We start from the raw sequence: 13,385 nt of genomic DNA, 5'->3' as shown, positions 1-13,385 counted from the left end.
AGAGAGGAGAGGAGAGGAGAGGAGAGGAGAGGAGAGGAGAGGAGAGGAGAGGAGAGGAGAGGAGAGGAGAGGAGAGGAGAGGAGAGGAGAGAAGGAAAGGGAGGGAGGGAGCCTATGGAGGAAACATAGATGATGGGCTCAGGAGACATGAGTGCCTGGAGGCAGAGTGTTCAAGGAAGCAATACAATAAAGATCTGTCAATTCTTACTAGTCTTGTAACTGAACAAGTTACTTAATTTTTCTGAGCCTCAGTTTCCTCCTTTGAAAAATGGCAATAATAATGCCACTTACTAGGGTTGTTGGGACTCCAAGGAAGGAATATCTTTTAAGCACTAGTATTCATTTTTTCTTCTTCAGGATCCCAAGAATGATTCTGGAAGTGAGTCAGGAACGTTTGGGGCTCCTGGTTTTATGGCCTTTTCTCTGGTGCCAGGAAAACTAATTAGCCCCTTATCAGATTTGTGCTACTGAAGTGGGAGAAGTAGAGTAGGCAGAGCTCAGGTCCTGGAAGAGGAGAACAAGTTGGTGTGATTTCAGTGTGGGTGGGGCACAGGTCTGGCCGTTAGGTTATTTGTGATCTTTGGATGGCCCAGCACCAGCCTATCAAACTTCTGCTATCTCTGTGTACACAATAACTTCTCTTGCTAAGCCAGGGTCCATTGATCACATTCCACTAACGACCAGGCCCAAAGATCCTTGATTTCTTAGCTCAGCAAACTGGGAAATTCCTCCCTTGAGCAGAATCTTCATAATGGAATGATACATTGAGTAGCCTTCACTTTCCCTAGACCTGGGGGTCAGGAGGAAGAAGTGTTTGCTCAGACTCAGTTGCATGTCCCCTCCCCACCCACCCCCATTAGATTGTGGACCCTTGAGAACAGGGACAATCTTTTGTTCTTATTGCTTTTGTATTCCCAGCATTTAGCACAGAGCCTGGAACATAGTAGGCATTTTATAAATGCTGGCTTGTTGGATAAATGGATCTGGGAATCACTTGTTTAGAAATGATCACTGAACTTATGAAATCACCAAGAGAAATAGTATAAAAGGAGAAGAGATGGGGGCCCAGGACAGAAAAGAATGAGTAGGAATGACCTAGATGAAGAGGGAGAATAATAAATGGAGAAATAGTGGTCATGCAGATGGGTGAAGAATCAGGAGAAAATCATGTAACAAAATCCCAAAGAAAAGGGGCAGGTAGGTGGCTCAGTGGAAAATGAGCCAGGCCTGAAGACTCAAGGTCCTAGGTTCTATTAAGGGGAAAACCAGGGGAGTTGACTTAAATATTAAGTGTGGGCTCAGTGGGGTGGATAGGAGACAGGAAGGGACAGTGGGTAAGACTTTACAAGCAGCGAACCAGGTTTAACTATAAGGAGAATGACTGTTGACAGAAATGGCAGGTAAGCCTGACTAAGTGTCACCCTGCCCCACCCAGCCTGGAATAACTTCAGAGTATTAATTACACACAATGAGGACTTTAAAGTACTAGAAAACACACAAGGAAACTATTTAATTATAATATGAGGGGATTGGAAAGGGGCTTAGGTGAAGCTATGACTAACTACCCAGGACTGGAGTCAAAGGGATAAGTTCCTTAGCCAACCTGGCTTCTGCCAGGTTTTGACAGCTTGGCTAAGGACCTGAGGGAGAGGGCTTGAATTTGGGGTCTCACGACTGTTCCAGAGATGTGTTCAGGATACCAGGAACCAACTCCTCCACAGCCGATGGTCCAAAGTAACCAGGTAGGGAGAGATGTCTGCAGACCGTCCACCAGATCACAGGCCACTTCCCTACTCAGAGTTGACTTGCAGGATTGATGTCTTCTGCCTTTTCAACCTTCACCACTCTCCAAGATCCCAGGTCAGAAAGGGACTGCAGACTGCACTTCTGCTCTGAACCCCTCACAGCTCAGCAGCCTGTCAGCTGCCCAGCACTCTCCTCCCTACCCCCTGCACTCCATTCAGAATGTCCATGACTTCCAGCAAAGGCTTTCCCTAACCTGCTTACACAAATCTGCTTTTAAACTTTTACAGCCTATACCTTTTACAGTTCAAATCCAACCTCAGACACTTCCAAGCTGTATGGCCCTGGGCACGTCACTTAAACCCCACTGCCTAGCCCTTATGGCTCTTCTGCCTTGTAACTGATACTTAGTATTGATTCCAAGACAGAAGCTGAGGGTTTAAAAAACAAAATAAAACTTTAGAGAAGAGATGAAAGTAGCCAGGAGAGAGTAATCAGCAATGCCAAATGCTGCAGAGATTAAGGATGGAGGAGAGTTGGTGTTTGAGAGTTTCCTAGGAAGATTAGAGAGAGCAGCTTGGATTGAACAATGAAGGCTGAAACCAGATTGGAAAGGGCTTAGACAACAGTAAGAAGAGATCAAGGAAAGCGACATTCAGAAATGACCTTTTTAAAGAGTTTGGCATTAAAGGGGCTCCTATGTTTAAGCCACAAAGGAGTGGAGATGATAACCAGTCAGCACTTATAAAACACCTATTATGTGCCAGGCTCTGTGTGCTAAATGCTGGGAATACAAAAGCAACAGGAACAAAGGAAAGTCCCTGTTCTCATTGGGGTAGTGGGAGGGGAGACAACATGCAAATAAGGGAGAGAGTGCCAAGCATGGGAGAACAAACAATGAATATATATGGAATCAGGAGATGGATAGGACAGCTAGGTGAAGCCACAGTGAACTGAGTCCTGGACCTGAAGTGGGGGAGACTCATCTTCCTGAGTTCAAATCTGACCTGTGACACTTACTATCTAGGTGACCCTGGACAAGTTACTTCAACCTGTTTGCCTCAGTTTCTTCATCTGTCAAATGAGTTCGAGAAGGAAATGGCAAAGCTCACCAGGATCTTTGCCAAGACAACCTCAGATGGAGTCAGGAAGAGTTACCCACAACTGAAAAGACTGAACAGCAACAGGAGATGGAGTGTTGTTTCAAAGAATAGCAGAGGCCAGTGTTTGATGAGGTGAGGGTGAGGACCAATGTGCCAGAAGATGGGAAAGGTAGGAAGGAGCCAGGCTGTGGAGAGCCAGAGCCATAGTTCTGACTTGTTTATCCTGGTGCCATTTTCAGCTCCAGCCCCTCCCCGGACTGAGCATCTGTGAAGCCAAGAGGCTGACTCACCTCTGGACCTTAGACTTCTGCCCACAGGCCTAAGAGTGATGATGATGATGATGATGATGATGATGATGATTTTAGATTGATCACATGCCATAATAATGACTATGTAGCTAACTTTTAGAAGCTCCTCGAGGTTTACAAAAGCTTTATACACATTATTTCATTCAGTCTATGCAACAACCCTGGAAAGTAGGTACAATTATTATTCCTATTATTCCCATTTTACAGATGAAGGAACGGAGGCGGACAGGTTAAATGATTTGTCCAGGATCACATACCTAGTGTGTGACTGAGACCAGATTTGAACTCAGGTCTTCCTGACTCTTGATATACAATGGGCCACCCTGCTACCTCCATTTAGTCTTTTCTGGCTGTGTCCTGGAGGATAATGAGTGCTGGAAAAGTTGTGGGAAAAGCTCTAGATTTGGAAACAGGAAGCCAGAAACAGAATCCATCTTCTGCCACTGGTGTTGAGTATGGAAAGAGTCACAGCTTGGGAATCAGATGACCTTAGTTTGAATCCCGGCATGCTTAAGATGTGGGCAAGAAGTCACTTTCAACTTTCTCAGCCTCAGTTTCCTCATCTGTAAAATAGGGGTAAGGGAATGGATTGCATGGACCCTGAGTCCCTTCCCCCTCCAAATCTGGGATCCTATGACTAGTTGATGTAGGTATCTTATTTTGCGCTCCCCAATATGACATTTTGTGATGCTGTGGGCTTGTTCCTGTAGCTGGGGGGGGGGGGGACAGGAGCCACCTGACCGGAGTTGGGGACACTTCTGCCTCTAATTAGATGCACATTCTCACCACCCACTGCCCCCTTGGCTCCACCACAGAAGGGATCAGGCTAGGAGGACAGGGGTGTGGCCAGGACCATTGAGTGGGCGGGCTACCCACAAAGGAATAGTATCTTCCAGGAAGCAGATAGCTGGTTTGGGGGCCAAAGTCCCCACAGCTCACTATTAAGCAACTGAGTGTCCCAGAGAACACCACGTCTCTCCCTCTCTGGCTACACGATGCAGGGAATATTCGCTCTCTTCCTGGTGGGACTTTATTTCATCACTGCCAATGGCGAAATCCCAGGTAAGGACATCCAAGGGGCTTCCCTAATAGAAAGGGAGCAGGGGGAGGGTTCTACTCAATGACACTGGTCCAGAAGGAGGGACTGAGAAAAAGCCGTGGGACCTCTACAAAAGAAGGGGACAGTGTGTGGTTAGAAGGCTACCAAAGGGTTTTGTGACCTTGGGCAGGTCATTTAACCCCCATTGCCTAGCTCTTACTGCTCTTCTGCCTTGGAACCAAAACACAGGATTGATGCTAAGACGGAAGGAGGTAAGGGTTAAAAAAAAAAAAAAAGAAGGCTGCCAAAGGAATGTCGGGATCCATTAGCCCCCAGGAATGGGGAAGCCCAAGGTGGTATGAGGATTCAGCTATGCCTTGGATGTCTGCTGAGGAAGAAAAAGAGTGGAGGAAAATGTGAGGAAGACACTGCTTACTAGCTGTAGGGCCTTCATCAAGCCCTTTCCCTTTGTTGGGCCTCAAGTTTCCTCCAGGGTGAAATGAGCAGCAGCCAGACTAGTCTGACGTGGTGGAAAGTGTGCTCTCTTCCGAGTCAGAAGGATCCGATGCTCTTTCTAAATAGGAGCAAGTCTGGCCTCAGTTTCTTCATCTATAAAGTCTGAGGACTGGACCAGATGGCCTCTGAGGTCCTTTCCACCTCTAGATGTGTGATTCAAAGTTGTTTTACCTCCTCAGGCCTCAGTTTCCTCCTCTGTAAAATGAAAGGGAGGACTGGGTGGCCTCTAGTGTCTCTGAGCTCTAGCTCAGGGTTCTCTGGCTCTAAAATCCTCCCCCCCCCCATCTGATTATTTTTAATGATTTGGGAGACCAGGGCCAGATGCCCTGGGGGTGAGGGCCAGAGGTGGGCTCTCCACCCCCTAAAGTCCCCACTGCTGTGCCCTCAGAAGAAGAACAGAATCCCAGTTTCTGGAACCGGCAAGCGGCTGAAGCCATCAAAACAGCCCAGCAGTTGCAGCCCATCCAGACGGCAGCCAAGAACCTCATCCTCTTCCTGGGAGATGGTGAGTGTGGTTCTTCCATGAATCTTCCACTCCCAAACCCCACCCCGCCCCACACGCAAGCAGCCACACTCCCCCAGATGCCCCCAGTAGCCCAGGTAGACTCCCTTCCCCACACAAACCATGCCCAAACTTGCCTCCCTGGCCCTCCCCTCTCCCAGGTGGCTGGTGTTACCGGCTGTTTGCCCTGCGCCTCACACCAGGGATGGGCTCGGTCCTAAACTCGGTCCTGCTTACACCTAGGGATGGGAGTGCCCACTGTGACAGCCACCCGGATACTCAAAGGAAAAATGAGTGGAAATCTGGGCCCCGAGACCCCGCTGGCCATGGATCGCTTTCCCTATGTGGCTCTGTCCAAGGTACCTACCTCATAGAAAAGGGCTGCGGGAAGACCCTGGATCCATAGAGCGCTGGCCTCGAAGTCCAGAAGACCTGGGACCCCATCCCTCAGCAAATAACGGTGACCCTCGCGATGCCAAGGAGGGCAGCTCCCTCTCCTTCTGTATTCGTGCAATGAAGGCACAATCCCTTCCCAGGCTAAATTTAGGACCTTGTGGCCATTATCAGGAGGAGAGCGAGGGTGGATGGAGCTGGAGGTGCTGGCTGGAGCTCAAGCCCCCAGTTCTGGGCTTATTCACAAGAAGGGGATGGAGCATCCCTGGGAAATGTGGCCTGAAAGGGGCACCGGGCTTTGGGGGATGGGCAGGGAAGTGAGGTGGGGACCTTGGACGTGGATGAGGAGGGAATCAGCCTAAGCGAGGCTGCTCCCTACTCCGATGGGCTCAGAGGGCCTGGGGGAGGAAAATGGGGCTCCTCTGGCAGCTGGCCAGAAGTTAACCAGCTCTATCTGCACAGACGTACAATGTAGACAGGCAGGTGCCCGACAGCGCAGGCACGGCTACTGCCTACCTATGTGGTGTGAAGGGTAACTACAAAACCATCGGCCTCAGCGCTGCTGCCCGGGTGGACCAGTGCAACTCGACCTGGGGCAATGAGGTCTACTCCGTATTGCAACGAGCCAAGAAAGCAGGTGAGCTGGGGAACAGCGGGGTGGGGGCTCATCCTCTGCCTCCCCTGAGCCATTTCTCCTCCAGCGTCCCTGCTTCTAGTAAGGGCGCCACCACTCAAGGTCCCAAGAGCAGCTGCTCCCTCTTGCCCACCCTGCAGATCCATTCCATTGCCAGATCTTGTCCATCAGACACTCCAGCCTCTTCCACCCCCCCTGCTCCACTCACACAGTGCCAGCCAGAATCTTGGCCCCCATCCCCTCTCACCTGGACTATCACAACCACCTCCTCAATAGTTCTCTGGCTTCCAGGCTCTCCTTTCTCCACTGTAGTCTTCACGCAGCTGTCAGCATAATGAAGCTGATGATGATGATGATGATGATGATGATGATGATGATGATGATGATGATGATGATGATAAATAACTAGCATTTAGAGAGTGTGGAGGTTGACTAAGCACTTTACAAATATTCTCTCGTTTTCTCATCCCAGGATCCCTGGGTGGGAGATGCTATTAGAATTCTCATTTTCCCGATGAGGAAATTGAAGCAGGCAGAAGTTACATGACTTTCCCAGGGTCACTCAGCAAGTCAGTGTTTGAGACTGGGTTTGAATTCAGGTCCTCCTGACTCCAGGTCCAGTACTCTATTCACTGAGCCACTGGCTGCCTAAAGCACATGTCTGACCTGTTATTCCTCTACTCTAATGGCTTCTCTGCTTCTAGAATAAAAATACAAACTCTTCTTGGCACATAAAGCCCGTCAAGATTTGGCCCTTGCCTACCTCGCCTACCCTTCGAGGCTTTTTTTCCACATGATACCCCCACCCCATACATAGATTGTTGTTCAGCCAAACTATCCTTCTTGCTGTTCCCTATACTCAGCCCTTCATCTCCCACCTCCATGCCTTTGAAAGTCACCCAGGCCTGGTATGCACGCATCCCCATTTCCAACTCTTGGAGTTCCAAGCTCCCTAAAAGTTCAATTCCAATGACATCTACAGGAAGCCTCCCCTTATTCCCAAATTGTTGATGCTTTCTTAATCACGTTTGGATGTATCTGTTTACCTGTTGTACGCCTATGCACTGCTACCCCTCAATACAATGAAAGGTCTTGAAGGGGAGGGATTTTTTTCATTTGGTCTTTAGAGGAGAGGTGGCCCTGGGGTCTGATTCCGGGCTTTGAATTCTCTCAGGGAAGTCAGTGGGGGTGGTGACCACCACCCGGGTGCAGCATGCCTCGCCCTCTGGCACATATGCCCATGTAGTAAACCGGAACTGGTACTCAGACGCCAACATGCCAGCTGACGCCCTGAGTGATGGCTGTAAGGACATTGCTTTCCAGCTGATTACCAATGTGGACATTGATGTAAGATCACCACAGTGGAAGGTTGGGGTGTTCTTGTGGGGCTGGAGGCAAGGGATTTGCCAGGGGGTTGGAAGAGAAGGGAGTTGGAGTTGCAAGGAAACACACAGTTTCCCTAAGCAGGATGGGCTGCCTATGGAAGCGACAGGTCCCTGTCCCAAGAGGCTTGGAGTACCCTCTATGATTGCATGAGCACTTGTTAGGGACAGTCAGAGAGATTCTTATTCAGACACAGATTCGACTAGTGCCTCTGGGTCCCCTTTCATGCTGAGATTCTTGGAGGAGGTGGAGATCAATAGGAGAATGACACTTACAAGGAGGATCTCTTTTCCACCTTCTATCTCAGTTTCCCCTTTGCATTAAAAAGCCAGGGATATCTAATGAGGTTTTCTGGAAAGAGAATCCATGTAGTTTAGTGGTGAACTAAAGGGATAGAGGGGAATCAATGAGAAAACATCAGGCTGAGACAGGGAACTCCAAGAATAATTACACAAAGAATGCCAAGAATAAATGGTCTTGTAAGGGTGTGGACAGTAGGAAAAAAAGGGCTGGTTCCAAGATTTAGAATGCACTCTGGCTCATGCCAGTTTTCCAATTTCCTCCCAGGTGATCCTAGGTGGGGGCCGCAAGTACATGTTTCCAGTGGGAACTCCTGATCCTGAGTACCGAAACCTCAGCAGTGAGAACGGGATTAGGAATGATGGCCGGAACCTTGTACAGGAATGGCTGAGCATCAGACAGGTGATGGGGTTGTTTCAGAGCTGGAGGTTGGGCTAAGAGGAAGAGGACCCCATTTTCCAAGGCTACCACACCTAGAGGAGGAGACAACCAAGGCTGATGGTGATTGTCCTTCTCAGGGAGCCAAGTATGTGTGGAACCGTCAAGACCTACTGGAGGCAGCAGAAAACCCCACAGTGACACATATCATGGGTAACAAACACAACTGCCTTTCCTTCATCTAGGGTCTTCTACAGGTAGACTGTTTTGCTAGCTTTGGGTCTTCCCAACATCTCTGGTCAGTATAAAGCTGTTGACTGGACCCTCTTCGTTTAGAGGCATTGACATGATATATCTGACTCAGCAATGCTCAGGTTGGGAAAGTATAGCTCTCTTTGAGGTATGTGTTTATGTAATGGCCTTACTATGTGGTGGCTGAAAAGATATCTGTTTCTTCAAGGCCTCTTTGAACCAGGAGACACTAAATATAATATACAGCGCAATTCTTCTGTAGACCCCTCATTGATGGAGATGACTGAGGTTGCTATCAAAATACTCAGGAGAAATCCCAAAGGCTACTACCTCTTTGTGGAAGGTAAGTTGGGGTCAACTCAGATCCAAGACACTCCTAGAATAATTTCATGAGGCTGCTCTTGAGGCTGTGAAGGGAGGAGGATGGGAAGCAGTCATAGATCAAAAGCTAGAGAGAATCTTCAAAGTCCAATCCTTCATTTTATAGATGAGGAAACTAAAGGCCAGAGAAGTTAAGTGACTTGGCAAAAGTCATGTAGGAAGTAAGCAAAATAGAGAAGTAAGAAAAATAGGAAATACATTCCCATGAGGGGGAAGAGATAGAAGGCTGCCAATGGGTGGTCAGGGGGTTTCTTCTTGGAGCAGAGGCTGATCTCACTACATGTATTCATTTAGGAGGTCGAATTGACCATGGCCACCATGACGGCAATGCACACTTGGCCTTGACTGAGGCTGTCATGTTTGACTCAACTATTGATAAGGCTGCCCAGCTGACTAATGAAAAGGACACTCTGATTGTCGTCACTGCAGATCATTCCCATGTCTTCTCCTTCGGCGGCTACACCTACAGAGGCAGCTCAATCTTTGGTAGGGAACTGTGAAGGTGGCAAAATAGGGCATCCACATTCAGGTTGAAAATTTCCATTTCTATCTATCATTATCCAGCACTTCAAAGTCAACTTGCCCCATATCCCTAGCAATGGGGGCCCTCTAAAGCAAGATCTATCTAAAGCAATGATCTTGCTCTATCTACCATCTTCTTCTATCTCTTTTCTCAGGACTAGCTCCCAGCAAGGCACAAGATAAGAAAGCATATACTTCCATCTTATATGGCAATGGACCTGGATATGTTGATGGTGTTAGGCCAGATGTCAACGAAAGTATCAGTGGTGAGAGTGGAAGCCAAGCACATAGGGAAGCTGGGGGTGGGTGGGGTGGGAAGGGAGTCCATGCTATCTGGGTGGAGGAAGAGTTGGCTCTCATTTTCTTGTACTGAAGAGGGGCTGGAAGAGCTCTGGAAAATCCTTCAATTCCATTCCATTCCACAAGAACTTTTCTTTCAATTTAAAAAAGTATATACTTAATAAGTGCTACCACCACCAAAAAGCATTTTGACAAATGCATAAAAATATGCACAAAACCACAAACTACACATTGTCTACAATTTGATTAAAATATATAAATTCTCACCAAATGCCAATATAAACATTGTATGCTTTTGAGATCCCTTTGGATTTGTTTTATCTGGATACTTTTTTCTCTTGATTTTTAAAAATATAATCATTGTATGTGTTATTCTGATTTTCTTTTCATCTTTTCATATACTTCCCTTTTCTTTATATTTCTAATATTTTTCATATCTAATAACATAACACAATCTTTACATTCAAATATCCATTCAGCAATTTCTCCCAGTCATTGCATTTGTGTTATTTCCAGTTATTTTGTCATTACAAAGTTTACACACATACGTAGATTTTTACCCTCTTCATAATGCCTTTAGGGCCTAATCCTAGTAATGAAATCCCTAAGCCAATGAGCATGAACAGTTTTACAGTTCTTAATGTGTATCCATCTTCTTTTCTAAAAGACAATTCACAGCTGTTCTACCAAAGTGATGTTAGACCTGTTTCTCCATGTTCCTATCAGCATTTAATTTAATCAACTTAAACCATCTAGTTCTCAGTTAACATACATTACCAAGGCCATATTTAGCTGGATTGGTCCTTAGGGAGCAGATACAATCTGTTGCCAGGACCATACTCTTTACAAAACCAAGTCTTTCCAGCTTGGTTATACCCAGTAGAACTTTTGTTCTAATACCTCTGGATTACCTCTATAGTATGATGAGTGTTAAAGAAAGACTTTTCTGGAATATTTATGGTCTCTAGGCTATTTGTTGTCCCACCAGAAATTATATTTCGAATATATATATATATATATATATATATATGCTCAGGCTTAGATCTGCTACTAGCCTCATGTAGGTGTGTGTGGGCTCTCCAGACACCTATCATATTTAACTTATCTAAGGTTCTACTTATCTCCTTTACATTTTTCTTATTTATTTTTAGATAGATCTATCTAGTTCTGAAAGGGAAAAATTAAAGTCCTCTGATATAGTTATTTTGTTATCTATTTCCATCTGTAACTCATTTAGTTTTTTCTTTAAAAATATGGATTCTGTAACTCTTAGTGCATACAGATCCAGTATTGATAATACTTCATTATCCATGGTGCCGTTCCCTAACAGAGTTTAGTTATTCTGTTTATCCTTTCCAATTCTTACATTTTATCCCCAACTCTGTCGGAGATCATGATGGTTCACTAACCCTTCCTTCTCAGGATCATCTGAAGCATAGTGTTTTCTGCTCCAGCCCTGCACCTTTACTCTATGTGTGTTTCTCATTTTTAGTGTGTTTCTTGTAAATGACACATTGTCAGGTCCTGATTTTTTTTATCCTTTCTTCTATCCATTTTCTCCCCATGGATGAATTCATTCCATTTACACTCAGTGTCATAGTTACTAGCTGTACATTTCCAACTATTCCATTCCTTCTCACTGTTTGTTCCCTCTTCCTTTCTTTCCACCATATCCCTCCTCAGAGGTCCAATTTCCTTTGACCAATTCACACTCCTTCCCAAAAATCCTCCCTTAAATTCTGTTCTTGCTCTCCTACTCCCAAATTGGTCAACCTTTCCAAAAAATCCCTTTCTTGTCCCCACAACCATGCCCTCCTACTTCTTGATATGGGTCTAAAAATCCCTCTCCTATCTTGTCCTGAGTCCTTCCCTTAACTCTCTACCTCTTGAAATGTACTCCCCTCTAGGTATCCTTCCTTTCCCTCCCTTTTCTTATCCCCTTGCCCTCCTTTCTCTATACCCACTCTTTCTTCTCTTATTCTCTCAGCCCTCCAAGAGGAATCCCAAGCCTCTTCCTCCTGTTTCTCTGTATGTTAAGAAAATTTTTATCCTTCTAATTGTGTATGTTGTTCTCTCTTTGTCCCTGATCGGATAAGAGTAGAGTTCTAGTACTACCAGCCCTCTACCTTCTCCTCCCCTTCTCCATGGTAGTTCCTCCACTCATTTCTCCTCCATATAGGTAGCCATTTCACCCTACCTCCTGCTAATCTCTTCCACTACCATTTCAGCTTATTCCATTTCATTGCCCTCTCAACCTTGAGTCTCTTATCCATATATACCTCTTTAAAATTCCCAGGCAATGATGCCATTCCAATGGGTAAAAGATGACATTTTTGCATACAGGAACCAAACAATTTAATCTTTTGAGTTCCTTATGACTAGTCTTTCTTTACCTTTGTATGTTTCTTTTAGTTCTAGTTTTCTGCTGAGATGTGAATTTTCCCTCTTTCATTCACTAAGTATCCATTTTTGCCTTTTATAATTATACTCATCTTCACTGGATGTATAATTTTTAGTTGTAAGTTCAGGTCTTTTGCTATATGACATGCTGTGTTCCATGTCCTGTGTTCTTTTTTTTTTTACTTTAAACATTTATTAATAATCATTTTTAACATGGTTACATGATTCATGCTCCTACTTTCCCCTTCACCCCCCGCACTCCCCCCACCCATGGCCAATGCACATTTCCACTGGTTTTATCATGTGTCCTTGATCAAGACCTATTTCCAAATTGTTGGTGGTTGCATTGGTGTGGTAGTTTCAAGTCCACATCCCTAATCACGTCCACCCCGACCCATGCGTTCAAGCAGTTGCTTTTCTTATATGTTTCCTCTCCTGCAGTCCTTCCTCTGAATGTGGGTAGCATTCTTTACCATAAATCCATCAGAATTGTCCTGGGTCATTGCATTGTTGCTGGTACAGAAGTCCATTACATTCAATTTTACCACAGTATATCAGTCTCTGTGTACAATGTTTTTCTGGCTCTGCTCCTTTTGCTCTGCATCAGTTCCTGGAGGTCTCTCCAGTTCGCCTGGAACTCCTCCAGTTTATTATTCCTTTTAGCACAATAGTATTCCATCACCCGCATATACCACAGTTTGTTCAGCCATTCCCCAATTGAAGGACATCCCCTCATTTTCCATTTTGTTGCCACCACAAAAAGCGCAGCTATAAATATTTTCGTACAAGTCTGTTTATCTATGATCTCTTTGGGGTACAAACCCAGCAATGGTATGGCTGGATCAAAGGGCAGGCATTCTTTTATAGCCCTTTGAGCATGATTCCAAATTGCCAGCCAGAATGGCTGGACCAGTTCACAGCTCCACCAGCAATGCATTAATGTCCCAATTTTGCCACATCCCCTCCAACATTCATTACTCTCCCCTTCTTTCATTTTAGCCAATCTGCTTGGTGTGAGGTGATACCTCAGAGTTGTTTTGATTTGCATTTCTCTAATTATTAGAGATTTGGAACACTTTCTCATGTACTTATTGATACTTTTGATTTCTTTACCTGAAAATTGCCTATTCATGTCTCTTGCCCATTTATCAACTGGGGAATGGCTTGATTTTTTATACAATTGCTTTAACTCCTTGTATATTTGAGTAATTAGACCCCTGTCAGAGTTTTT

At 45.5% G+C, this 13,385-nt stretch overlaps 1 protein-coding gene across 1 annotated transcript in view; it reads left to right on the top strand.

The window, feature by feature from the left end:
- The first annotated feature begins 4,149 nt into the window (after positions 1-4,149).
- LOC123247588 (intestinal-type alkaline phosphatase-like) overlaps positions 4,150-13,385 on the top strand; it is an 18,627-nt gene continuing 9,391 nt past the window's right edge. Inside the window, exons 1-10 of the mRNA XM_044676529.1 lie at positions 4,150-4,216; positions 5,098-5,214; positions 5,455-5,570; positions 6,067-6,241; positions 7,413-7,585; positions 8,189-8,323; positions 8,440-8,512; positions 8,760-8,894; positions 9,227-9,418; positions 9,610-9,720. Of these exons, the coding sequence (XP_044532464.1) occupies positions 4,150-4,216; positions 5,098-5,214; positions 5,455-5,570; positions 6,067-6,241; positions 7,413-7,585; positions 8,189-8,323; positions 8,440-8,512; positions 8,760-8,894; positions 9,227-9,418; positions 9,610-9,720 (1,294 nt within the window). The remainder of the gene's footprint in view (positions 4,217-5,097; positions 5,215-5,454; positions 5,571-6,066; positions 6,242-7,412; positions 7,586-8,188; positions 8,324-8,439; positions 8,513-8,759; positions 8,895-9,226; positions 9,419-9,609; positions 9,721-13,385) is intronic.

Source organism: Gracilinanus agilis, chromosome 4 (genome assembly GCF_016433145.1).
Source record: "Gracilinanus agilis isolate LMUSP501 chromosome 4, AgileGrace, whole genome shotgun sequence".
In the NCBI taxonomy this organism is placed as follows: Eukaryota; Metazoa; Chordata; class Mammalia; order Didelphimorphia; family Didelphidae; genus Gracilinanus; species Gracilinanus agilis.
This window is presented reverse-complemented; position numbering and strand designations above follow the sequence as displayed.